Raw genomic sequence first — 25,449 nt, 5'->3', positions numbered from 1 at the left:
CTCCCTCTCTCTCTGCCCCTCCCCCATTCATGCTCTGTCTCTGTCTCAAAAATAAATAAACGTTAAAAAAAAAATTTAAAAAAAAAAGAAAAGAAAGTTCCTTAATTGGTCCTCTGGGACTTAGAAAAACCGATGTGCAGATTGGGGAGGGGGGAGGGGGAAGGAGGAGAGGGGAGAGGGGGACAGCCTGCCTCGGGTGATTCCCTGCAGTTGCCCTGAGGAGTCAGGGCTGGGACACAGCAACAGCCACCCCAGTGAGGGGTCACTGGCACACCTTTCACTCCCAGCCGCACTGAACAGAGTGTGGCTTCTCTGGCTTCTGAGTCTGCACTTCCAGCCCCTTGGGAGGCCCCATGGGGCCTCAGCTGGGGACTGAGACACAACCCCTCCCCTCCCCCCAGACACCCAGGGAGAGCACACAATGGAGCTCTTCTTCCCCTCCTCCCTCAGGCAGTCTCACTATCCTGGGCAAGAGAGGCCTGAGGGCTCTCGTTAGCTCTCCCATCTAGCCCGGGCCCCAGACTCCACTGGGACCTGATGGGCAAGCCCAGGTGGCTGAGGCCTCTGGTCAAGAGGTCCTTTGGGCATCTGCCCTCCGATCCCCCAGGACCCAGCTTGCCCCAGGCTTTGCGTCTGACCCGACGCTCTTTATGAAACCAAACCCAGAAATGCTGTCTGAGGGCCGAGGGGCCTGGAAGGCGACCAGGACACAGAGCTGTGCTGGAACAGGGCTGCTCCCAGGACCCTTAGGAACAGAAAGAGGCTCAATGTTTTACGCTTTCTCAAAACTGAGGAAACTGAAGTTAATGAGACAGCTAAAACGGCCCTAGAGAGTGAGTTTCCTGAAGCTGCCAGCATGCCTGGTGGGGAGGGTGGAGGGGGGGAGACTTCTCCATGCCCAGGAGTGGGGCAGTACCTGCACGTGGTCAAAACAGGCCTGCCCTGGGGCGCCTGGGTGGCTCAGTCAGTTAAGCGTTTGACCGGCTCAGGTCGTGATCTCACAGTTTATAGGTTCGAACCCCGCATCGGGCTCTATGCTGATAGCTCAGAGCCTGGAGCCTGCTTTGGATTCTCTCTCTCTCTCTCTCTCTCTCTCTCTCTCATCTCTCTCTCTCTCTCTGCCTTTCCCCACCTTGTGCACTCTCTCTTTCAATAATAAATACATAAACTTAAAAAAACAAACAAACAAAAAACAAGCCTGCCTGGGAGACCACGGGGCCTATCTCCAGTCTCTATGTCTGTCCCGGGTTGGGCTTCTGCAGCCTTCACAGCCCTCTCAGGACTCCATCCATCCCCCCCAGAGGGAGGAGAAGTCACTGCTGAGGGCTCTCAGGGAGGACCAGAGGCACAGCCGTTGCTGGAGGCCTCTTGGCCATGTCTCCCTGCCTATAATCCCTGCCAAGAACCCTGGGTTTTGTGTGATTTAGATTCTGGTCTGTTTCGGCTTTCCCCTGCTCTCCCTCATCCCAATGCCAGGCCCTCTTGATTCAGTCCTGCTCCCTGGGCTTGGAGTCCAGTGGGGGAATCAGATCTGGGAACACCTAATGCAAGAACAAGCAAGAGTGTGTAATGAAAGCTCTAAGGGGGATGCCAGTGCCAAGGGTCACGACAGAGGCAGAGATGAATTTTGACTGGGGAGCAAGGGCAGGCTTCATGGAAAAGATGGCACCGGGGCCAAGCTTTTCATTCATTCCAAAAACTTGTAACAAGGGCCACCTCTGTGCCAGGCACTGTTCTGGGAGCTGAGATACAGGAGTGAAAGGAGATTCTTCCCTTGTGTGGCTCATATTCTGGTTGGGGGAGAAAACCAATAAACAAATAGACATGTCAATACATAGGATGTCATATGGTGATACGTACTATGGAGAACAATAAAGCAGGGCAGAGGGGATAGAGTACAGGGGAGTGAGTGCTGCTATTTTTACAGGGGATGGTCAGGGCAGGACTCCCCAGTAAGGTGAAGTTTGGGCAGAGAGCTGAAGGGAGTGGGGCAGCAAACCATGTGGCCATCAGGGGGAAGAAGGTTCTAGTGAGAGAGAACAGCAGTGGCAGGGCACAGAGGTAACCCTGTCTTGGAGTGTTCTGGGAAGAGTGAAGTGGCCGACTGGGCAGAATGAGCAAGGTGAACAGCATACCAGGTGAGGTGGGGGATGGGCTGCTCTCAGAGGGTCTTTAAGCCATTCTGGAGGGATCTGAGCAGAGAAGCGGCACATTTCTAACGTACATCTTAACGGTTTTGTTCCAATTGCTGTGCTGAGAACACTTTGGGGGTACAGATGCCAAAGGAAGGAGTCAATTGAGGAGGCCTGGGAAGAGACTGTGGGTTGGCCCAGGGTGGTAACAGTGGAAGTGGGGATAAGTGTTTTCAGAGTTTGGATATATTTTTTTTTCTTTTTTTTTTTAACATGGGGCTTCAACTACACTCAACATGGGGCTTCAACTCAAGACCCCAAGATCAAGAGTCATATGCTCTACTGACTGAGCCAGCCAGGCACCCCTGGGTACATTTTGAAGGTGAGCTTTGAGGATGCAACAAAACTCGACAGGTAGAGATGTAGGGAGGAAGGAAGGTCTGATAGGCCCAGACAGAAGTATAGAAAGAGCTCAGGGCTTGGGGAAGATGGCACTGGGCCAGGTGTGGAGGGGGTGTACCAGGGTCCCAAAGGCCTGGGTGAGGGGTGTGGACTCCATTCTGGAGGCATTGTGCCTTGAGGAAGGAAACACTCACTCAGGGCCATGCTTTGGAAACTACCCTGCAGCAAAGAGGCCACTGTGGATGCTGGAGCTGTAGCTCCCCAGGGTCCCAAAGGCCTGCAGAAAGGAAAAGGACCCTCTGCTCCCCTCATGCAGGGGCTGGCCCAGCCCACTGCCTCTACCCCAGCCTTCATTCAGGTCACAAGCAGGTGGGTCATTTACTCAAGAATCATCAGCCCAGGATTCTTGCCACTCCTTGAAATCAAGTCAGTGGACCTTACTGGCCCCAGAGGAGGGCGTTCCTCTTGCAGAAGTGGAGCAAGCAAGGTTTGTCCCAGGGCCAGTTGGTCTTACTTAGGTTGGGAGAGTCAAGAAAGACCCTCTATGCCTAGGAATGAAGAGGGGGTTTGGTCAGGGAGGGTAGAAGGGCTTTGCCACCTAGGACTGTCTATCCCCAAAGGCTGGCTACCATCTACTTTCTCAGTTCTGTGAGACATTCCCAGCCCTGGATGAGCCCAGCCTTGCTCCCCATTCACCCCTGCCCCCTGAGGCTCTGCTCAGGGCCCCATTCTGCAACACCCCCTCAACTACCACTGAGAAGGCAAAGGGGCAAAAGGGAAACTGAGGCACGAAGTAGGTGGCACACATAGGAGAGTCCCACACCCTTGACCCCAGCCTCCGTAGGCATACCCTGCCACTCCCTGGGGAACTTGTCATGCCCTGTCTCCTGCCCCAGATTGGGTCCCTTTCATATGTTCCTTTCCCCACAGATATGACTCTGTTCATATCTGTGATCCCACAATCCCAACCCAGAAGAGTTAAGAGTTCAATGAATGGATAAAGGGATGTGGGATTTCCTGAGGGGTGGGTGGACAGGATAGGCTTGGAAAACAGGAGAAGTAAGGAAGAAAGCTCCAGAAAGATCCTAGCTGGTGCCACCTTCGCATCCATTCTCCATGCTACAGAATGAGCGAATGCTAACATTTCCCAAGCACTTACTATGAGCCAGACCTTTTGCACTTAATATGCACAGTTTCATTTGATTCTCAAAGGATCCCCACGAGGTAGGTACTATCACCAGGCGCATTTTACAGACGCCAACAACCGAGGCATAGAGAGGCTGAGTTATCTGTCCAGGGCCCCATGGTTACTAAGCAACAAACCTAGGATTCAAAAGCAGATTTGTTGAACCCGCCTGCCATGTGCTTCACGTCTCCCGTGCCCTGCAGAGTCTCGAATGTGTGTGTCTATCTCAGGTTAGCCTGGATCTACCCTCCGCGGTACCCAGTCATCCCCATCCCAAGGCAGCTGTGGTTATGTTTGAGGAAACCCCTTTATAAAATTGTCAAACACCAGTGATTACCGTTATTAATGATAATAATTACTCTTCTCTTAGTATTTCCATCACCTGCTTTCCAGCCCCCAGTGGAACCTTCTATTTGTGTTCCTCTCAGCCACACATTTAGGGTGGAGCGTGCCCTTGAACTCTGCCCCTTCCCATCACGGCCTGTCCCGTCACCGCCCCCCCCCCATCCTTCCTGGAGGCAACCCCACAGCAGCAACACCTGCCCATTTCCCCCAGACCATTTCCTGCTAACACCCCCTGTCCCTCCCAGCAGCAAGCGGCCTCTCCCCCAAGGGACTGGACTAATTGTTTCCCAGACCATGGAGGGGCAGGGTCTGGAATTCTGATTCCAGGCACGCCCTTCTGCTCTGCAAATTTTGGGAGGTGATTCCAAGGCAATGGTGAAATCCAGACACAGGAAAGCCCAACAGGAATACTGAATTCCAAAGAAGTTCTCCGAGAATTCCAAGTTTTGGGATTTGCAAACTCCCAGGTCCTAAGTTCTACGAATATCCAAGACCTCAGGATTCTGGGACAGCAATCTTGGGAATTCTCATTTCAGGACTTCTGATTCCAGTTCTTTGTGGAAACATCTATTTTCCACTTCCTCAGGCTGTTTGTATGACTTCAGCATTACTGATTTTGAAAGCCAGAAGTAAATTTTAAAAATCCTTCCCCAAATAGAGCTGTACAATTCCTAGAAATTTTGTGGGTCCCAGATATGAAATTATTTAAATGCTTGTAAAGCTCATTATTTTAACACTATTTGCAGAGCAATGGTGACTCGGTTGGAGCATGATCAAGAATGTGACCAATGTTGGGTGCCTGGCTGGCTCAGTGTTACAGCATGTGACTCTTGATCTTGGGGCTGTGAGTTTGAGCCCCGAGCTCCATGTTGGGTTTAGAGATTACTCAAAAATAAATAAATAAATAAATAAATAAATAACTTTAAAAAGAAAAAAAAAAAAAAAGAATATGACCAATGTTTGGGCCATTAGAGATGTGAATGCCCCAAAGGCACCCACGATTCTCTCTCCCCCCATGTTTTTCTGGTTTTCCCCCCACCAGGCCTTTAGATCTCTACTCCTTAGACTGAGTTTGAGTAGAATCCTAGGGCTGAAGCTTTTTGGAAGACCTGGGGTGGTCTGGGGAGGAGGGATAATCATACAATGTCCTCTCTGAAGCTCAGGAAATTCCCGGGCTTGGGCCCTCCCCCAAACCTGGCCAGTGGCCAGGGCTCCCACAGTTCCTGTCCCCATCGGAGCTGCCCTCAAGCTTGAGGTCCTGCCCCCTTGCCCTGCTGGCTGTGGGTACGGATTAGGGGCCCTAAGAAGCCTTCTTGGGGCCCTAGGAAGGCTTCTTGTGTTTTTTTTCCCAGGCTCTTAGTGTCTCCATGCCAGATCAGAGCTGGTTACCGCCCTGGTCTGGCCCAGGAAAGGGTAAAAGTAGGGGGAAGGAAAGAGTGAGGACTCAGGAAAGGGGATCTGACAGGAAAAAGTCATTGGAGGTCAGTGAACCTCGACAGATCTGAGTGAGTAGAGTCGGGTTTCACAGCCTGGGGCTTTGGACACGGGCCAGGGTCCGGGAATAGAAGGAAAGAGACAGCGTCCCTACACAGCTGGGACTCTAGCTTGAGACAGAAGCGCTTACACTGTGTGGTGGGGAGCTGGGTGATGGGGAGAAGGACAGGGACACATGGAAGGAGCCCGCCGTTCCCAGTGACACTCTGATGGTCTGAGGCATTCCTTCTGTTCTGCACCTGCCCTCTTTTTCCAGTTCCCTTGTCGCCAGCCCCTCATCTGGCTCTTTTCTTCAGCTGTCCTCTCATGCCTCCTTTCCCTGGCCATCCTAGTCTGCCGCTCCAATCCTTCCCCAACGCATCCCATTTTTCCAGCCCCCCTCAACTCCTTCTCTTCCTCAGTCCCCCTAAATCAGTGGTTTCTCTAGCCCGCCTCTTCGATCGCCCTTCTCTGGCTCTGGATCCCCCAGCCCCCTCCCCACCCGAACCCTCAAGTCCTTCCCCCGGCCCCCGCCTCTCAGTCCCCTTTCCCCCCGCGCCCGCCTTCCCGAGCCCCGCATCCCGCCGGAGCCCGACACTAACCCGATTCGGAAGAGCAGCCGCTTGCTGCGCGCCATGAGCAGGCCGCGGAGGGTCCGCCGCGTTCGGCAGCTGCGGGGGCTCGCGAGCAGGACCAGGATGAGGAGCAGCAGCCCGCAGCCGGCGACCCACAGCCACGGCGCGGACCAGCCTGGCCAGGCCATGCTGGGGGCAGGCGCCCGCGGCGGATCGGGGGCGGGCGGGGCGGGGCGTTGCTAGGCGACGGCTCTGCCCTGGCCCCTTGGCAGGGAACCCGTCTGGGATGGGGCCCCGCCCCCTGCACTGCCGGGCTGGGGGCCGTGGGGGGCATTCTGGCCCCGCCCCGCCCGGCGACTCGCGTTCGAACCCGCCCCCTCGCCACTGCCGGCCGGGCGCACGCCCCGAATGCCACCCGGCTGGAGGCGGCCTGGCCCCGCCCCCTCTGGCCGACCGGGAGGCGGGGCCGGTGTGGGCTTCGGACCTGCGCTAATCCGGGTCCAAGATCTCCAGTGGCCTAGGAGGGGACCGAAGCTCGAAGGTCCCCCCGCCCCCCACCCCCGCCCGGCTTTCCTCCCACCTTCCCCCAACAGGGGACTCTGGGAGAGTCCCTGGAATGGTCCTCTTGGCGGGAAACCTTAGACGAACTTTTTCAGCTGGAAGGAACCTGGAAGATCACTTGGGCCAACTGCCATGCATTCATTTATTCATTCATTAAATTAGCATTCTCTGGCCTCCTATGTGCCAGGCACTATGCTGGACTCTGAGAGTGCAAGGGTCAAAGACACACAGCCTCTACGTTCCCGGAGCCTACAACCTAGAATCTGCTGGCAAGGAAACAAACCAAATAAGCAAATAAATATAATTGCACATGCATTTATTTATGTTTATATACACACACATACACACATACATACATACATTCATACATACTTGTGCGTGATTACAAAGTGTGCTGTTAGAAAGGGAGTGAGCATAAGGGGCAACGATATGAAGGACAGAGAGGACCAATTTAGATGGCAGAGGGCCTCCCTAAGCAGGTGACATGTAAACCATGCCCTGAAGGATAAAAGGTCACAGAGGCTCAGAGGGTGTGACTCAACCAGGATTATGCAACAATAGGTGGCAGAGACAGGACTAGGACCCTGGTATCCTGCCCCCCAAGCCCAGTGGGATTTCCACATCATTCCCCCCACCCCCTGCCTCCCACTCCCTGCATTGCTGCCTTCCTGATAGGTTCCAGAAGTTGTTGAGGTCGGCGGGAGGGAAGTAGAGGGCAGGCGTGGTGACACCTACAAATTTGGGCAAACCTTCTGGCTCCAGCCCTGGCCCTGGCCCAGAACAAGGGAAGGAAATGCTGTCAACAGTCCAGTAAGCTCTCTGTCCTGCTGGGAGATGGTTGGGGAGGGTAGCAGGGGAGGCAGTGCTCCTGTTTTCTTCCCTGCTGCCTGTGCTCTGGCCTGAGAGGCTGGATAAACTGACCCATATACTCTCCTTCTCATGGACTCTGATTAGACAGCTGGATCTAAAGGCTGGGGCCCCAGTGTGGAGAGCATGGAAGTGTAGGATCAATACGGACAATGAGTTGGAGGCCTCATCCCCACCCTTCAAAAAAGCCAAGAGATGGGTTGATTTATCCCCAGACTGGAGTGTAATCCCAACGCCTAATCCTGGTTTCATTCAGAAACCCCAGACATGGACTTTCTCTTATGTGGATGCATCTTGAGGAACAGAGCCTATGGCCTGCTCCCTCCCTGTCCCCTTGCCCAGCAATTCAGCTCCTTCTCCATGCCTGGCACACGAAGGGCTGTCAGGAAAAAAAAAAAAGTGTATAGATATAGATATAGATATAGATATAGATATAGATATAGATATATAGATATAGATATCAGATAGAATGGAATTAAGCCCCTGCCGTTAGCTTCCCACCTATGAGTGCCATGCTGGAGGCGGAGGGGAGAGAAGACTGACAGGCTACTTTGCAGAAAGCCCTTCTAGGCCAAGGGACTTTGTGTGTCTCTAAATCTGTGTCTCTACATGTAAAGGGAAGAATTATGAAACCTCATCAAAAGCCATCATGAACACACCTTTCTGGTAAGGCTGTGCCAGGCGTTACATTGAGAAATCAAAACACAGTCTCTGTCATCTGAAACAGGAAATGCAGGCTCAGGCATGAATGATTGAGTCCCAAATCTTCAGCCACACACACACTGACAAGATGACAGATAATCATCCAAGATACATTTTATGAAATACATGAAGCCAGGACGGGTAGGGATAAGGAGTGAGAGTGGGTGTTTTAGGGGACTTACGTAGGCTCAGGAAGCCCTCTTCTCCTTCCCTAGACTGCTCTGGAAGACTTCCAACATCTGCTCCAAGTCTGCTTTAAAGATTTTATTTTTTAGTAATCTCTGCACACAACGTGGAGCTTGAATGTATGACCCCAAGATCAAGCGTCTCATGCTCCACTGACTGAGCCAGCCAGGTACCCCAGAATCTGTTTTAGTTTCATCTCCTCTCCCCTGAGAATCTTCTGTCCCAGCCAGACTGATGCCTCATTATTTACCCCCTCCTGCACTTTATACCTTATGATACCCAACTGCTTGTGTGTCCCTGAACCCATCACATTGCTTCACACCCTTGTGACTTTGTACATGCTGTGCCTTCTGCCTGGAGTGTCATTCATCCTTCGTTCCCCAAAGACTCAGATCAGATGTGCTCTCTTCAAGAAAGCTTTTCTCAGGGCACCTGGGGGGTAGCTGGGTTGGTTGAGCGTCTGACTCTTGATTTCGATGCAGGTCATGATCTCACGGTTTGTGTGTTCGAGTCCTGAGTCGGGCTCTGTACTGACAGCAAGGAGCCTGCTTGGGATTCTTTGTCTCCCTCTCTCTCCCTCTGCCCCTCCCCTGCTTGCACACGCGCTGGCTCTTTCTCAAAATAAATAAGTATACATTAAAAAAAAAAAAGAAAAAGAAAGCTCTTCTCGAACCCTCCCACTCCAGAATGGGCTTATGCATGTCCCCCCTTGTGCCACTAGGTCTTGTACATAATTCTTTCAATGCAATACCTCATCCTGTATATTTTTTTGTACGTGTCTATCTCAGACTCTAGAGTCTTGAAGACTTTACTGTCTTCCTGAAGAGTAGGGACTAAGGTTTAATTTATTCATCTTTGATGTGAATCTCCAGTGTCTGGGGTGGTACCAGACACATACCAAATACTCACAAATGTTCTTTTGGAGACAGAGAGAGAGAGAGAGAGAGAGAGCAAGTGGGGGAGGGGCAGAGGGCTCCACTCCCAGAATGGAGGGCTCAATCCCACAACTGTGGGATCATGACCTGAGTCAAAATAAGAGTTGGATGCTTAACAGACTGAGCCACCCAGGTGCCTCACACAAATGTTCTTTGAAATGGCCGACTCCATCGCTTCTCGGCCTTTTGGCTAAGGTCAAGTGAAATGGCCAACTCCAAGGCTCCTGCTTGATGGGACCAAGCCTGTCTCTTCCACCTTCTCAGATGCCATTCTTACCCTTGTTTCTACAGACCAGGCACACTGTTCCTCAAATGTGCAAGGTCATCCTCACCGCAGGGCCTTTGCTCATGCTCCCTCTTGGAACACTCTTCCCTCAGTTCTTTGAATAGGTAGCAGCTTCTCATCCATTGGGTCGCAGCTCAAATGCCAACCCCTCTGGGATGGAAATAGCCTGTATCTTGAGCTGACTGGTGACTGCATGGCTTATACCAGGAGCTCCCCATAGGGGTGAAATTGCCTCCCGGAAGACATTTAGCAAAGTCTGGAGACATTTCTGACTGTCACAAAAGGGAGAGGGAGGCGTGCTACCACCATCTGGTAAGTAGGGACCAGGGATACTGCTAAAACATCCTGTGATGAACAGGACGGCTCCCACAACAAAGATTTATCCAGCCCCAAATGTCAATAGTACAGACATTGAGAAATCCTTGCATATGCAAATGTGAAAATTCGCCAGACCGTGCCCTAAAAATGAGTGCATTTACCATATTTAGGTTATATGTCAAATTAAAGAAAAAACGTTACCCTCTGAGAGGCCTTCGTTGCCCACCACATCACTCTCGATTATACTGCTCTGCTCACTTCCTTTGTCACACTTTGCACAACATGACATGATTTTGTGATTCTTGTCTGCCACCCTGCTACATTCCATTCCTGCTACATGGAATGTAAGGCCCATGAAGTCAGGGAAGGATCTGTCTGTCTTCGCACCACTGTATTCCCGGCGGTGTGCACAATGCCTGGCTCAGAGCAGGTGTCCAGTTCAGTGTCTGTTGAACGAATGAGCGAATGATAGAAATAAAGAATGAATGAATGATAATTTGGTTATTGCCACTGAGTGCCGTGACTGTTGCAAGACTGGAGTTCTGAGCATAGGTTCCGTCCGTGCAGGACGGCTGTGCGGAAGCCATGCCCTACGCAGGAGGAAAGCTGGTGAACAGGGAGTCAGACCCAGCCTGGTGACTGCCCATGTTTCATACCATTAGGGCAGGCTGCAGAAGAGCCAAGTCTGAGGAACTCCTCTTTTCCCATGACCTCCTCCCTTGAGCAGCCTGGGGTGCGCTGGCAAGGCTAAGGTTTGCTTCTGTGACTCTCCTAGGAGAGACTCACTTAATGACCTGAGTCAGGTGGCCGGAAGCCGTGCCATTCTGGCCTGTGATGTGATGGTTTTAGAGCTCAACTCCCAAAGAGTAAGCCTCCTTCCAGGTTCCTGGGGTGGGCCATGGGTTCTGGAATCTGCCCCTTATCCACTTGCCATCTCAGGTCGTCTGTCCAGGGTGTCTGAATCCTGTCTTCCCAACTGGCCTGGACCTTCCATTAGGATCGAGAGCCTGCCTTCATCTCGTATCATGGCTCAGGCTTAATGCCGGGTGCTTGGCTGGCATTCAGGAGATCATGGTATTGATGGTGATGATGATGATGATGATGATGATGATGGCAATGCCAGTGACAATGAGCGATCATGAAGGAGCTGATATGGAAGAACTGTTTGAATATTAGAGAAAAGAGACATCTTGTTGGACCAGGGTGGAACAGTGAGTTCAGTGTAGAAAAATTCGCCAGATGCAGCAGTGGTGGCTAGCATAATCTGGCCCCCACGCAGCCCAGCCCCATTCACATCAGTCTGTACTCTCATCTGCTGCCCCCACGCCGAGCTCACCTTCCCATTGTGAACCTCCCTCCAAGGCGCGTGCCATACACCCTGCAACCGTGGTTTGCATAGCAACAATGCCTCTGACATCTTCTGCCTCCTCACAGCCTGCCCTGTCCTGACGGACCATGACCCCTCTCTTCTATTCCCTTCCTCCCTCCTGCTGTCCTGCCTTCTGGAGGAGAAACCTTCAGCCTCCCACATTTGTCATGTGCCGTTCCAGGTCAAGATCATTGTTCCTCCTGCCTCATTTGAAAGCTTCTCTCCACTCTTCCTCATCAGTCCGACCACTGACCCAGCCCAGACTCTGAGGAGTTAGACACCTGTTTTGGTCTTCCTGTCTACTTCCTGCCATCAGGGAATTGCAACAATCATGGCTCATTGAAACTTGCAGCTCAGCAGTTCTCAAACTTTAGGGAATCTAAGAACTACTCGGGGAGCCTGTTAAAATACAGAATCCTGGGCCTCTCCCACAAAGATTCCAACTAGGTAGGTCTGGCCGGGGCCCAGGAATCTGCATTTTGCATAGGTAACACTGAACGCTGCCTTGGCCTCACTTCCTGACCTCAACTCCAAGGACTTCGGTGCAATTCAGTAGCCTACTCACGTGGTCACACCCTCCAAACTTCTCTACCCTGAAAACTTCAACTCCAGTGTCCTTCCCTCTGACCCCTCAGCCCCACGATCTGTACTCCTTTATCTCTAACCCCTAAAACCATGTGCTTTCTCCCAGCCCCTCAGCCCCTCCTGCCCACATTTCTTCCCTCCCAGTGAGAACTTGGATTCAGTCCCTTGAACCACTCACCACCTGTCAGCTTCCTCACCCACCTTGTCCCTCCATCGTTAGCCTACCAATCTCCAGAGACCTACCTGTACCAACCTGACAGTCACTCACCTTTTCAAACCTCATGGACAAAGCTGGAGAAGATGGCCATCCAATGTGAATTAGAGCCTCTACAATTCAGGGACCCCCGACACCCCTCTGGGACCCCTAACACCTATACTTGACAGTGCTTTGACTTTGCCAAGATGCCCTCTCATTACCTCCAGTTGCTATTGGAGACCTCAGGCACACCTCCACTTCCTTTACTTTCAGCCAATATCCTTAGAGGAGATAAGGTCTGTGCCCACCCACCATCTACAAATTCTGCTTCTTCCATATGAGTTTTTAGAGGAAATGCTATTAGCCTTGTTCATATCTTCAACTGGTGTTCCTCCTGGCCGCTGCTTTTCCTCACCCTACGAGCAAAGTTGAGTATCTCACTGCCTTACAAACGTCCCTTGACTGTGGGTCCCTTTCTAGATTCTATTCTGCCTTTATCTCAACTTTCCTGAAAGTTAGTCTCCATGGGTTTGGTAGATTGTATTTCAGTTCTCAATTCTTTCTTTCTTTTTTTTGTTTTCCTTCGGTTCTGAAATTCTTCATCTCTCCCCGTAAACACATCCTTTGTTATGTGACTATGCACATTTCCAAAAAGGCAAAATAGAGTCCCCCATGCCATTGGTGTTGGGCTTGGTTTTGTGATTTGTTTTGGTCAGTGGAATGTTAGCAGACATGATATAAGCAGAGGTCTTAAACATGCAGTTGTGGTTGAACCCGGTCTCTGTATATGGATTACATATACATGCCTTTTGCTGTAAGAACATCCCTCGGGTCTTTGCTGGTCTAAGGAGGATGAAAAACATGAAGCCAACTTGACCCCACTCCAGCTTAGAAGCCAGCCCAGCCCTGCAGAGTTCAGCCTAGATCAGCTGAAACTCAGCCTGCCCACAGATGCCTGAGAGAATAATGCTTATTGTTGTATACATCTCAGTTTCGGATTTGCTTGTTATGCAGCATTATTGCAACAATCACTGATGGAGACGGGGGAAGCAAAAATGTTTAGCTATTAATGGTGCTGGAAACGATGCTTGGACAACTGATTAGCTATTCGGAAAAGAGCACTTCAGGCCTGTGCCTGGCAGAGTATACCGAAGTAAATTCCAAGTGAATTAAAGTGTTAAGGACATAAAATTAAACCATACAAAATTAGGGGTGCCTGGGTGGTCCAGTCAGTTAAGCGGCCACCTTTGGCTCAAGTCATAATTTCATGGTCCATGAGTTCAAGCCCGCATTGGGCTCTCTGCCATCAGCACAGAGCCTGCTTCAGATCTTCTGTCTCCTTCTCTCTCTGTCCCTCTCCCACTAGCGCTCTCGTGCTCTCTCTCTCAAAAATAAATACACATTAAAATAAAACATACAAAATTAGAAGAAAATTAAATGCATGTTCAACCTCTGGATAGTGGAAGACTTTCTAGGGCTAAAAGCAATAGAAGCATTTTTCTAATTTTTTAATAGGCATATATTACCATTAAACTCAGAGAAAAAGCAACTAGAGACCTAACAAGGGAAACAATTACCCTTTCAGCTACTTAAAACATTTTAAACCTTTGGTATAGTAAAAGAAAACATGCACATACACACAAACAAGAGAAAAAGCCAAAAACAAAAAATGTAGAAAATATTTGCCCCAAATTTGTCAGAGTTAATCTACTTAGTAAATAAATAAAGACCTTTTTTAAAAAATATTTTTTTGGGGGGCGCCTGGGTGGCTCAGTCAGTTAAGCGTCTGACTTCGGCTCAGGTCATGATCTTGTGGTCTGTGAGTTCGAGCCCCACGTCGGGCTCTGTGCTGACAGCTCAGAGCCTGGAGCCTGTTTCAGATTCTGTGTCTCCCTCTCTCTCTGACCCTCCCCCATTCATGCACGCTCTCTCTCTCTCTGTCTCAAAAATAAATAAATGTTAAGAAAAAAAATTTTTTTAATATTTTTTTGAAAGTTTATTTGTTTATTTTTGAGAGAGAGGACATGAGCAGGAGAGGGGCAGAGAGAGAGAGAGAGAAAGAGAATCCCAAGCAGGCTCCACACTGTCAGCAGGGAGCTCGACACAGGGCTTGATCCCATGAACCCTGAGATCATGACCAGAGCCAAAGCCAAAAGTCAGAGGCTTAACTGACTGAGACACCCAGGTGCCCAAATAAGGATGTTTCAAATATAAGGACTCTAATAAATGCGAAAACCCGAAGAGCCCAATTAACAAAGGGGTGAATGGCTAATATACATGAAAAAATTTTAAACTCTTAACATCTATAGTGAAATTAAATTTCTTAAATTAAAAAAAATCCAGAAAATGTCAGCTAAATAATGAGATATGATTTTCATCTATCCAAATGGAAAAGAATAAGACTAATAAAATAAAGACTAAGGTTTTACAGACTATGGGAAGATGGGTATTCATATGCTGCTTGTGATGATTATTAATTGGTACAATTTTCTAGAAAGCAATTCCCATTCATATGTGTGCTGTTTTGTTTTTTTTTTTATCAATACATGTGTGGCAGATCCTGCTGGTTGATTAATACCCATTCTCCACCCCCCACCCCATTTCCCTTGCTAACCCCTATTTTGCTAGCTCTCTTATGAACTGCCATAGCCTCCAAGTGAGCCCCTTCCCAGCCCCCGTGGGTGGATCTTGATTGGTCCAAGCCACTTGGTGCACTCACTGCCCCGCCATGTAATTGGTTAGACCCAGGAATGTGATGCAATTCTTGCCATTAGATAATAATAGCAAACATTTATATAGCACAAATCACATGCCAGGCACTGTTCTAAGTGCCTTTATGCAGAAAACTCTCAGCTCCCACGACAGCCCTATAAGTCAAATAGCTATAATTCCCATTGCACAGATAAGAACATCGAGGCACCGAGAGATCAAGTCAATTGCTCCACGTTGCACAGCTGTGAGGTGGGGCAGGAAATAGGCTGCAGGCCTTCTAGGGAAGGTTTTCCTTGTGATCGAAAAGGGATACAATAGGACTGTGCGCTTCTTTGGCTCCAGGATGCTGTCATCTGCCTGTGATGCCTGGAACGGCAGCTGCCAATTTTAGGACTTTGAGGAAGGAGCCTAAGAGGGTATTGCAATACACTGGAGATGGCAGAGCACAAGTGAGGATGGAGCCAGTGTCCTTGAAGACATAACCAAGTCCCTGTATTAACCAGTCTGGATTACCTTGCCCTTGGACTTCTCGTTATGTGAAAGAAAAATTGTCCTCATTGTTTAAGCCACTTTTAGCCGTTGTTTTTGTTTCTACTTTTTGATACTTGCAGCCCCAAACACTCAAATACTGTGGGTAGAATTTCCATTTCAATATAAAGGGGGGAAACATGATGCCAAAGTGTATATATTTTATATAATTGATATGATTTCTGTAAACAAAAATGCGTAGAAAAACCTCTAAGATGCTACCAGTGATGACTGTTGACTGATGAACTTATGGGGTACCCCTTGTTTTCTTTTTTTATATTTTAAAAATATTTTCTGCCCTTCTAGAATGAGATCGTATTATTATTTTAACCAAAAAGATTATTTTAGGGGTGCCTGGCTGGCTCAGTCAGTAGAGCATGCGACTCCCGATCTCAGGGTCATGAGTTCAAGCCCCACGATGGGGATAGGGTTTACTTAAAAAAATTTTTTATATTGTTTTATTAAAATAAATAAAGCACTCCTCCTTCCTGCCTTTCTTTCTCACTCCCCACTCATTCTCAGGCCACTCAGCTGAGCTTCTGCCCCCACCGGTCCATCCTGATTTGGCTCTTGACTCCTACAACGTCAACCCCCTTTGTCACTGTTCAGTCCTGGTCACCTAACCTCTGGGCAGAGCCTTCTTTTTGCTTTGCCTTCCTGTCATGGTCTCTTCCGACTGTTCTCCCATACACATCCCGTTCTGCTGCTGCCACTCACGTGTCCAGTTCCCCAGAGTTCATGACGAAGCCCTTAAATTTCCAGAGCCACGTTCACTGCTTTCTTTCCCTGCCTCAGTCTGACATGGAACGCATCACTCCCAAAGAGGAAAGTACACCTTGGCTTCCCTCTCGAGTTCCAAATCGAAATGCCCATCCTCTTTCCGGTCATCTCCAGGTGTGGCAGAGCAGGTGTAGAGGGGCCTCAGCCTATTTCGTGGCAAAAGGGACCGAGGATCCATACGGAGCTATTCTGATGATTAACTGTGATTACCCAGGGAACGTACATGGTGCCTGGCTCATCGGAGGTGTTCTTTCAATGATGTTATTGAATCTTGTATCATTCTTGCAACATCAACGTCTGGTCCTCATATGTGCTCAAGTACACATTTTATGAATGGATGCAAACAAAGGATGTGATCCTTCCCCCTCCATTCCCCACTGCCATCACCCAAATTTGGGCCCTGGGGTCCTAACACCCAGTCCACCACAGACACCTGTAGCCCCCGCCCGGCTTACATGGACTATCAGACAAAGCCTTTGGAAGCCCAGCTCTCAATCAGGTCTGACCCCCTGCTCAAAGCCAGTGTCTACACCATTAAATTCACATTGCTTGACTTAGCAATATGGCCTCAACCCAGTTTTCCAGCATTTTATGCTCCCACTGCTCCCTTCCACGTGCCCCCCACCCCTCCAGTCGGCCTGCCCTGGTCACTGTCCTGGGGTTTTTGCCCCCTACATCTGCCCCACCACACCTGGAGAAATCCTCTGAGGCACACTTCTGCCTCCGCACAGCCTAGGCGATCTAATACACTCCCAGAAATAGCTGTAATTAATTAAGGCCGATTCTCAGTTCAGGGAGTTCTGCAGGCTCTCCCACAGGGAGGAAGGGAGGAGTGTGAGGGCAGTCCCCAGGGAGACTGATATGTCTTCTCTGGGAGTACAGCTATTTTATTTTATTTTATTTTATTTTATTTTATTTTATATTTTTGAGAGAGAGACAGAGAGACAGAGACAGAGAGACAGAGCGCAAGCGGGGGGAGGGGGGGGCGGGCAGAGAGAGGGAGACACAGAATCCGAAGCAGGCTCCTGGCCCTGGGCTGTCAGCACTGAGCCCGATGCGGGGCTTGAACTCACGAACTACGAGGTCATGACCTGAGCTGAAGTCTGATCCTTAACTGAGTCACCCAGGTGCCCTGTATACAGCTCCTTTAAAACTGAAAGTAAATGCAACCTCCTTTCCGAAGCCCCTTCTGATCACAACTGGTCATTACTCTATCTCCAGACTCTAGTAAAATGCACGCTGCATAGTTGTCAAAAGGAAATGAATAGTTTGAAACGTAACCCTCACTATTTCTGACCTTGAACTGTCGGGGGGGGGGGGGCGGTCCACTGGGAGAGCCACTGTATGTGGTTTCCAGGACCATGGCCTCCCCTGTCTCCTCCCTCATCCCAGCGCCTAGCACGGTGCTGGAGTCAGTGCAGAGTGATATGTGCGGGCTCGGGTGCGGGGAAAGGAAGACCAGAACTAGGGTGAGCGATGCTCTAGTCTGCACTAGGCATGGGCCGTGCCTTGTGTGTGTTATTTCATCGTCCTAACAATTGTGTAAGGCAGGCGATGACGTCCTCACGTTAGAGATGGACAAACTGAGGCTCTGGTAGGCTAAGTGACGCACCCCATCCCAGAGCTAGTAAGTGACAGAGCCAGAATTCAGTCCTAGTTTTGTGTGACCCCAAATCCCAGGCTCATCCCCCTGACACTGTGTTGTCCACCGGGGTAGAAGATGGTTCGGTCAGAGTTTTCCAGGAAACACGCCAACTAACGACTCGAGGAGAGCTTTGTGAACGGTTTACAAGGCGAAGCGCGCGGTGTAGGAAACACAAGGGATAGTGCAACTCCCCAGGGCTAGTGACAGTGAGGCCCTGGCACCACCTCTAGGCCCGACAGGCGAGGGGATGGAGCAGGTATGGAACCTGGAGGGACAGAGATGTGTGGACAGGGGCACCTGACCTTGGGTTGAGGAATACTGGGAACTTTGGTTGAGGACTGAGCCAGTCTGTGGTGACCCTTCGGGAGGGGAAGGAGAACAAATACCCTGACTTTGCTCGCTCCTTGCCTCCCCTCTCTCCATTGGCCAAACCCAACTGAAGCTGGAGAACTGAAGTCCCACCGACGTGTCCGCACAGGCCAGCTCTGTGCACAGTGGAGCAGGGTAGAGATGAATGTGGGGGGCACGTGGGAGACGGCTGGCCAAATGAGGCCCAAGAAGATATGTGGGTTTGGGGGGGTCTGTGACAGAAGTGCACTGATTCTTCAGAGGTGGAGGCCCACCACCGCCTTGGACCCATGCGGGGAACCGCTCCTAACTAGCCTCCCTGCTCTCACGCTCCGCCCCCCGCCCCCCCCCCCCCCCCCCCCCCAGCCCATTCTCCGCTCGGAGCCAGGGCATGGTCTTAAAATACGAACCAAATCATGCCTCTCCCCAGCTCGGAACCATTCAGTGACTTCTCTTTGAAGTAAAATTCAAAATCTTTAAGGAGGACCAAGAGGTCCTGTAGATCTGGGCCCCGCCCACTTCCCAGTCTCCTCTTAGGCCACGCCCCAGGGCTCACCCTCACCTCAAAGTTCCCCGAGGACCCCCCCCACTCCCCCGCACTATCGGCTTCCCGGTAGCTTCCACCGCCTCCTCACAGCTTGTTCCTTCGGTGGAGAATGACCACAGCATGCCTGCCACCGCCCCACACACGTGCGCACACACACATCCACATACCCCACACACATCGCATAGCATATACATACACACAGATACACATACCACACACCGTACGCCACACACACACACACACACACACACACACACACGGCCCATCTGACTCAGGCTACTCTTCAATTCTTCAAAGCCACCCTGTCGGGCAGCTGCCTTGGCCTCTCCAGTTGCCACGAGGTCCCATGTACTGCTCTCTTAGGGCACCACGCCCATTTCTCTTGGGCGTAGGTGTTACTGTTTGTCGTGATATATTCACCAGTGAGAGCGCTTGCTCCTGTCTGTCTTCCCCACTGGAGGTTCCAAGAGGGCTGGAGCTGTATTTACGGTTCCCCTCCCGTCTAGCTGCCCCGTAGTGCAGGGCTGAGGGCACGGTTCACCCCTCAGCCCCCCAGCAGCACTTGACGAGTTAGTACAACAGGACCGGGCGTCAGGCCTGACTCCGCAGCTCCTCGCCACCGCCACCGTGAGCCCGCGTGTGCGTTCTACTGCTCTGAGCTCAGTTCCTTTTCAAACTGACTTCTTACTATGGAGAATTTAGAGCCACTAAACGAAAGAGAAAATACTAGAAGGCGCTCTCCTATCCCCGTTTTCTAACTTCAACACTGGTCAACTTGTGGGTTTGGTTTCTTTATCCATAGGTAAGAAAGATTAGGGTGATCTTCAACCTTTTTTGACCATGACTCACAATAAGGACAGTTTTCATGAAGACTCATACACACTAGACGAGTCAACAAAACTAAAGCAAAGTTACACGTAATAATAGTGCTTGTATCCTCATTGTTTTCTGGCCTATTTTTTCACTGTCGGTATGATCCACTTAATTGAATTCACTAATGGGTCATGATCAGCAATAAAAGGACACTGCACTGGATGATCTTCCACCTATCTAGAAAAATTCTTGCCAAACAATGATAGTCAGATCCTGCCCCCTAGTGGTCATGTTTGGAACTGAGCTTGTTTCCTAGAGGTCAATTTTTTCAGTAAATAAATTCATTTCAGTGAAAAGTGCCGAGTTCAGGACCTATGCAAGGCATCTGGGGAGAACCCGGAGGAGGGGGGGTGTCTGCGATGAATTACAGCATAGAGCTTGACCCCGAGTCTTCCTCCAGTTGATGGCCAGCATAACTGCTATAGATCTGTGCTGGCCAATATGGTAGCCACCAGCCCCATGTGGCTATTGAATACTTGAACTATGTCTAGTGCAACTGAGAAATTGAATTTTAATTTTGTCTTATTTCAATTCATTTAAACTTCAATATAAAAATCAACACTTATTTCAGTTACTCAAATATGTATGGAACAATACTTTTTCAACTGTACGTTTTTTATAACATCTAGATAAAGAGTCAATATTTCTGATGAAAATTTAACGTCCAAATTGAGATGTGCTATAAATGTAAACGAGATTTCAAAGTCCTAGCATGAAAAAAATCCTGCCAATTTAATTTTTTATACTTGGTTAAATGTTGGAATAGTGTTTTTGGATATGTTGGGTTAAATAAATAATTAATTAAAATTCATTTCACGTGTTTACTTTTACTGTTTACTTTATTTTTAAATTTTATTTATTGATTTTGAGAGAGAGAGTGAACAGGGGAGAGGCAGAGAGAGGGGGAAAGAGACAGAATCCTAAGCAGGCTCCATACCGCCAGTGCAGAGCCTGATGTGGGGCTCGAACTTACAATCACAACCTGAGCTGAAACCAAGAGTCAGATGCCCAACTGACTGAGTCACCTAGGCGCCCCTATTTTTACTTTTTGAATGGGCCTAATGGAAAATTTTTAACTACTTATGTGGCTTAAATCATATTTCTAATGAATAACACTCTCAAAGCTGGAGTTCTTCTGACATCTCTCCTTCCAGCCCCTCCTGTGTATCTTGCATCCTTGATGGAGGTGAAGGAAGATGCTAGAATCCTCAATCAGACTGGGTAGGGATGGGGACAGGGATTAGGAATTAAGTGTTGGCCAGGGGCACCTGGGTGGCTCAGTCGGGTAAGTGTCCAGCTTTGGCTTGGGTCATGATCTTGTGGTTCATGAGTTTGAGCCCCAAATTGGGCTCCACGCTGGCAGTGCGGAGCCTGCTTGGGATTCTCTCTCTCTCTCTCTCTCTCTCTCTCTCTCTCTCTCAAAATTAATTAATTAATTTTTAAAAAGGAGTTAAACATTGGCCAAATTAAGGTTGGGATGCCTATGGCCTCGTCTGGAAGAGTGCGGTCCACCAGGCAGCAGTGACTTGCCTGGAGCTCCTTAGCAATGCAGATTCTCAGGTCCCACCCTGAGAAGCAGAATCTGCATTTAGACAAGATCCCCACATCACTTGTTTGCACATTAAAGTTTGGGAGAGCCAAGTGGAGATACAGGGGGCAGTCCTCTGCGTTTCTTCCCTCAGGGACATAGGAAGCAAGGCCAAGGCTGAGAGTGAGGCTTTGGAGAAGGTGTTGGAGCGCTGAAGAGATTGAGGGAAGTGTGGAGGAATCATCTAGGGTGGGGATGTCAAGATGAATGACGAGAAAAAAACCCAAGTCTTCATGAACTCTGTGAGATCAGCCAGCACCTTCCTTCTCCCCTTCAGCCGTGTGAGTGCAGGGCAGCATCTGCCCGCTGAGTTCCCCCAGGCAGAGAGGGGCAGAGCAGTGCGGTGATTCTCATGAGGGATCAGGGACAGAAGCTGGTTAAGGAGGGGAGAGAAGCGGGGAGGGACAGGAGGAGGATGGGAGACGCATGAGTTGTCAGTCCTGGTGTGGTCACAATTGCAGTTGGGGTTGTTGAGCTGGAGAGACAGATGATGGTCAGGGCGTGGGCACTTGAAATTGAGATGACAGAGGGGGTGCAGTTACGGGTAACGAGAGGTTCCAGGGCAGCTATTATCTTGGGCTGGGAATAAGAGAAGAGGAAATGGCGGTTGGCTTTTTGGAGCGCGCAGTTGTTTAAGGCAAATGCAGGTAAAATATGAGGACGGCCTTTCTGCCCACGAGAGACCTGCAGAAGCTGGGAATCCAACGGGTCAGGGTGACGGAGGAGATCAAGGTCCGCAGCCGTGGAGGGCAGGGTGTGAGGGCAGGATTGAGCTACACAAAGGCGAATTCACCTATCAGGTCCTGTTAAGTCTTCCTGAATGCAATCACGCCATCACACTGCTGGCTGACTGAGTCACTGGGCTTCTCTTTCAACCAACCACAGCAATTCGCAGAGTTTGCTAGGCTCCAAGTATTTGAAGACTGCCATTTTTAATCCTTATACCCTATTGTTACCTCCCTTAAAAAAATTTTTTTAATGTTTATTTATATTTGAGAGAGAGACAGAGACAGAGCATGAGTGGGGGAGGGGCAGAGAGAGAGGGAGACACAGAATTCAAAGCAGGTGCCAGGCTCCAAGCTGTCAGCATAGAGCCCGACACAGGGTTCAAACTCATGAACCCTGAGATCATGACCTGAGCCGAAGTTGGATGCTTAACCGACTGAGCCGCCCAGGCACCCCTAATCTCCCTTTTTTAGAGATAAGGATATCAAGGCTCAGAGAAGTTAAGTAATACGCCCAATGTCACACAGCCACTAAAGTGATCTGAACAGAGCCCAGGTCTGTCTAGCACCAAAGCTGGCTGATATTCGGATTCACCAGGGGGCCTTCGTTTCAGCCTCCGCTAAGATGCTGATTCACATTTCTGAGTCTAGGAAGAGGTATCCCCAAGGGAACTGACCTATTTTTCACAAGCCCCTTAGGTGATTCTGATAGTCAGGGAAGATTGGAAAGCATTGCCCGGTGCCCTGGCCGCAGCACAGTGGATGCCAGGCGGGTTCTGTGGCCCAGCCTTTGTCACAAGGTGACGCATCCAGGGAAGGAGCTCTTACCCAACCTGTCTCCAGTTCTATTGAGCTGCTAAGATCGCTAGCAACAGTACCACGTGCGTGCCGTTTTCAATGCTTTTCACGTAGATGATTTCATCCGAGGCCTCAAAAGTGCAGGAGGTAGGAAAAAACAGTATGATTAGACTTATTCATAAGTAAAGAGATGGGCCCCAGGCCTGACAGCCATTCAGGGCAAAGCTAGGACAAACCTCTTGTTTCTGGGACATCCACATCCACCCTTCTTTCTACTCCCAATTTCTTTATGAGAGTGCTGACTAGGGGCACCTGAGTGGCTCAATCAGCTCAGGTCATGATCTCACCGGTTTGTGGATTCAAGCCCTGCATGGGGCTCTATCCTGATGGCGCAGAGCCTGTTTGGGATTCTGTGTCTTCCTGTCTCCGCCCCTCCCCCACTCGTGAACACTCTCTCAATCTCTCTCTCAAAATATATAAATAAACTTAAAAAAAGAAGAAGAAAGTGCTGACTAATGTTTATGGATAATAAGACTAATTTTTAGGGGAAAGAGTTCTAATTTTTTAATGTTAGAATCCCTTTAATTCAACAGATGATGGGGCAGGGCTGTCTGAAGCTAGGGATGAATGAGACTTTGTCCTAGCCCTCCAGTGGGGAGAAAGAGGCATATTTACCCCAGGCTGGGTTAAATGCCTTGAGTCAGTAAACACAGAGTCCTCTGGAAAAAAAAGCGGGGGACCGGCAGCTTTTTGGAGAAAGTGATAAATGAAAAGACCTTTCTTGGGTGGAGTAATGCATAAACTCTAAGTAATCAGGCACACTGCAGGAGGAATTTGTAGGACAGTTGATTGGAGCCCTGGGGCTAGGTGCAAAGCTGAACTTTCCCTGCCCACTCCCTTCTGGTTCCACCTGGGCTCCTGGGACACCACCCAGGGGCCCACTCCTCCCGGACCTCCCTTTGCCTCTCCTCTCATCAATCACTAAGCTTTGGCTACCCCGTCCCTAAAATAAACAGCAGCCTGATTCCTTTCATTCCCTCTACGCTGCCTCCAGCTGCCTCTGACTTGACTGAACTTGACTTGACTTTCCTCCCAGGGCAGGATTGACAGAAAGATACAAGACGCCCAGTTAAATTTGAACTTCAGATAAGCAAGGAATAGTTTTTAGTGTATTTCCAAATATTATATGGGGCAATGACACATACTTAGGGAAAAAATTATTTGCTGTATGTCTGAAGTTCAAATAAAACTGGTCATCCTGCATCTTTATTTGCTGAAGCCAGCGACTTCACTCTAGGGGCGCCAGCGGGCCTCCCGTGACCTTCCCAACCTCCTTCTAGGTGGCTGCTGATAGTCACATGCCTCCCATTGCCCTGGAGGTAAAATCTCAATTCTGACTCCCTGTCTCCGAGCTCAGCCCAACTTCTTGCCACTCCTACCCCACTCTATCCGCCCAATCTTAGATTGCTGGGACAAGGGGGCCCTAGACCCCTTGCTTAAGATAAGATGCTGTTCCCAAGTAAGCATTTCTTCATCCCAGCACTTGCCAAACTGTCAAAATTATAATTAGGTGGTCTTTAACCATCTCCCCTAGACTGTGAGTTTCTTGAGGACAGGGGCTATGTCCTTCAGTTTTGTCACCTCCAGAACCAGAAATTGCTGTCTGCTTGACAGACAATAGGGGCTTAATTAATGATCTGCTAAGAGTCTTATGAATAACACGTTTATCCCTTTTATCCAGGGATAAAAAGGGGTCAAGAGAAGGGTACTGAATGCCTCTGGTGTGCCCTGGGCTAGATGCTTCGTTTCAGATTCTTTTAGGATTATAATCTTGATTCCATGATCAGCAAATAGGCCCAGGAAAAAGCAAGCAGTAAGGCTTGCATGGGGCTTGGTGGTGTGTGTCCCCACATTCCACTTGCCCATGGGGCAGATGTGACTGCTGGCTGGGAAACAAATCTCCTTGGAGACTGTTCTAGCAGTTCCCAGAAAGTAGAGAGGTACTTTCTGGGGAACGGGCCCAAGCGTAGAGAACATGAAGGGGTGTCTGGAGATCTTTTCAGATTCTGCAAGGCTTTGCATCTCACCTACGGCTCTATTCTGATATCAGGGGACTTGCTCCGGTGAGCTCACGCTTTGGGAGGGGACTTCTTAAAATGAGGTCTGTGGCCCCCTAAGAACTGAATTTACATTGGGAGTTTGGGTGGCTGGGGGAGTTAGCCTGCCATAATGTCCACCAGTCCCCCTAAGTAACTCCTTTTTAAATGGTATCTATACGAATATACATAGTATGTGTGTGTCGGCGGGGGTGGGGGTGGGGGTGGGGGGGTGGGGGGTGTAATTTAAAAAACATCTGTATTTTAATTGGTTTGAAACATATAATCTATGTGGCAATTTTGCTTACTATGCTTACTAGTAAGCACACTGTTTTCACTTATGTTTGGTACGCATATAAGCTTCCAGATAAGTCCATGGGCCCCTCCTTCCTAAGTCTGCTCTATGACAGAGCTGGACTGACCACCAGAGATAATCATGTAAAGAAAACTGCTTAGTGATGCGTGTGGAATCAGGAGGGCTTCAGGTGGTCTTGGTGGTCTACCTGCATTCATTTCTAGCTGTGTTTTGTCAAGTCTACCTGCCTCACCCCCCCCCCCCCCCCCCATTCAGAAAGTTAGCGCCCATGGGCTGTGAAAGACATTCAGCAGTACATTGATCTGTAGCTTATTAGCACTAGATAAGCACTAGATAAGCACCTGAAATAAAGCTGTTCCTCTACCAGCAGCTTTG

The 25,449-nt window shown here is 49.6% G+C and overlaps 1 protein-coding gene across 5 annotated transcripts in view; it reads right to left on the bottom strand.

Annotated features, from left to right (window-relative positions):
- PNKD (PNKD metallo-beta-lactamase domain containing) overlaps positions 1-25,449 on the bottom strand; it is a 58,741-nt gene that overhangs the window by 12,571 nt on the left and 20,721 nt on the right. The window contains exon 1 of one of the 5 annotated variants that reach the window (XM_043577806.1): positions 6,141-6,336. The exons of the other annotated variants lie outside the window; for them this stretch is intronic. Coding sequence (XP_043433741.1) covers positions 6,141-6,301 — 161 coding nt within the window. The 5' untranslated portion in view covers positions 6,302-6,336. Of the gene's footprint in view, positions 1-6,140; positions 6,337-25,449 lie in introns of those variants that run through there. 5 annotated transcript variants of the gene reach the window in all.

This window comes from Prionailurus bengalensis, chromosome C1 (genome assembly GCF_016509475.1).
Source record: "Prionailurus bengalensis isolate Pbe53 chromosome C1, Fcat_Pben_1.1_paternal_pri, whole genome shotgun sequence".
NCBI lineage: Eukaryota > Metazoa > Chordata > Mammalia > Carnivora > Felidae > Prionailurus > Prionailurus bengalensis.
The sequence above is the reverse complement of the archived record's forward strand: the minus strand, read 5'-3'. Positions and strand labels throughout refer to the sequence as shown.